Genomic DNA, 2,020 nt, shown 5'->3' with positions numbered 1-2,020 from the left:
GGCCTCGCTGGGAAGGACGGCGGAGAAGGGGGCGACCGTGTTCTCGAACGTAGCAGGTGCCTTTCGGGTGCATCCTCCGGCCGCGCCGCCCCTCCCTCGGCCCCCCTGGCGCGTCCCTTCCCCGCACCCCGCTCTTTCCACGCCCTCTTCCGCCCTCCTCCTCTCTTCTTTCCAAATCCGTTTCCTCCGCGGCCCGCTTTTCCCCTCTTCTGCTAACTCAACGTGTTCCCCACGATTTCTTTGACTCCCCACGTGTTCCTTTTCCTCCTGGCTCCCCGGGACCCCCTTGGCTCTCTTCCCTCCCCCTCCCCCTTCTCTCTGCACAGCGCTATTGATTTTCTTGGAAATCAGTTATTATTGGGCAATGGACATCACTCCCCGCCCCTCCCCTCTCCAGGTGCGATCTGTACTTTTTTCCTCCCACCCCCTCGGCCCATCTTTCTCTGTCCCCTTGGGAGTTCCGGGCTTCGGGGTTGGGGGTGGGCTCCCACTGCCTTTTTTTGTTTTGTTTTAACTCGAACGGAAGTGTGAACGAAGCCCAAAGATAGACCAGGGGGCTTATTTCGAGGCCGGCATTGACTATGGCCGGCTGCGTGTGTGTGTGTGTGTGTGTGTGTGGGTGGGTGGGTGTGTGTACGCGCGCGTGTGCGTTTGGGGAGGTAGGTAGAGGGTCTGAGAAGCTAGGAGGCGTTTAAAATAACAAACCGTTTTTGAATCCACTGGTTCTTTTTGTTTGTAGAACTTATACACAACACAAGGTTTCTTCTTTGAATGCAGGTGATGCCCTCAGCACCCAGAACGAGCCAGAGGAGACGAGGAGAAAGGAGAAGAAGTCCGAAGCCCTGAACATCAGAGGTAGGGTTGGCGTCGGGTCCGCGCGGCGTGCCTTTCGCAGTGCATGTGGACTGGGCTGTCCTCGTCATCTTCTGTTTGCCTTCGAATCAGGTGTGTTAGGATGTAGGCGGGTCGCATGCATAGACTATGACCCTGGTCTCTTGCCTAATCACTGTATTGATTCCAAGGGAGACTCTGGTCGCTAATGATCGACCCTTCCTCCATTCAGACCCATGCTAATGCCGTCTGCTTCAGAGGCTCACAGATCGGCGGCATATTCCTACATCACTGGATTTTGCCCATCCAAGGACACTCACTGCTCACGCAAAGTGCCGCCGGCTTTAACTGTCATTTTGATAAAGGTGGCACGAGAAGGGTGTGTGACATTCGAGGTGGCCTTGATAACGATCCTCGTCACTTTCAGTTATTTCTGCCAAAAATCTGCTTCTGTGATGGGTCTCCTGGCTCACTTGAATTTCCACCTCCAGGCCCAGAGTGGGGGTGCTCGTGAGGCACGTAGAAGGTGCATCGCTAACATTCCTTCTACCATGTGCTCAAGGTCACAGCACTGGGCAAAGGCCAGCCCGGGGCGTTCAGAGATGTGTTTCTCACCAGTATGATTTCCAACTTCTCGGGCATAGCCTGGCTTCACGGTGATTCGGGAAAGGTCAATGCCCAATCTTCACTTTGAGAATGTCAACAAAAGCCATGCAACCCTTTACCTTCAGATGATTTGGGGAGGCCTGTGGGCATAGATGGAAATAATATAAAGAAAAACAAAAAATCCAGGAGACATCTCCATTTCCGAGTGTCTCCCATCAGTTTTACAAAGTGATACCCAGACTGGATCATAAGAAAAATCAGAAAATAATAAGAACAACAACACACGAGCCCCTAAACATGCTAAATAAATCAGCTTTTACAGATTTAACTGAACCAGGGAGATTTCTGAAGAGCTTGGTGGTGAATTTTTTTTAGAAAGAATCTGTAAGGAAAAATCATATCTTTTCATTTATTTTTCTTTTTTTAAGGGTCGGCTTCAAAAATACATATATTGTAGGTTTTTAAGATGGAGTTCGCCATCCTAGCACCTTCACTCTTCAAAACATGTTCTGTTAATTATTCGTTCTTATCTTTCGTTACAGAGAAGGAGGACAGGTAGGTGGGAAGAAGCCAAGAAGAATTA

The 2,020-nt window shown here is 50.4% G+C and overlaps 1 protein-coding gene across 1 annotated transcript in view; it reads left to right on the top strand.

The window, feature by feature from the left end:
* The window catches only part of SLC30A10 (solute carrier family 30 member 10), a 28,968-nt gene that overhangs the window by 17,426 nt on the left and 9,522 nt on the right, over positions 1 to 2,020 (top strand). Inside the window, exons 4-5 of the mRNA XM_011366143.2 lie at positions 16 to 56; positions 778 to 855. Coding sequence (XP_011364445.1) covers positions 16 to 56; positions 778 to 855 — 119 coding nt within the window. The remainder of the gene's footprint in view (positions 1 to 15; positions 57 to 777; positions 856 to 2,020) is intronic.

Source organism: Pteropus vampyrus, unplaced genomic scaffold (assembly GCF_000151845.1).
Source record: "Pteropus vampyrus isolate Shadow unplaced genomic scaffold, Pvam_2.0 Scaffold121, whole genome shotgun sequence".
Taxonomy (NCBI): domain Eukaryota; kingdom Metazoa; phylum Chordata; class Mammalia; order Chiroptera; family Pteropodidae; genus Pteropus; species Pteropus vampyrus.
The sequence above is the reverse complement of the archived record's forward strand: the minus strand, read 5'-3'. Positions and strand labels throughout refer to the sequence as shown.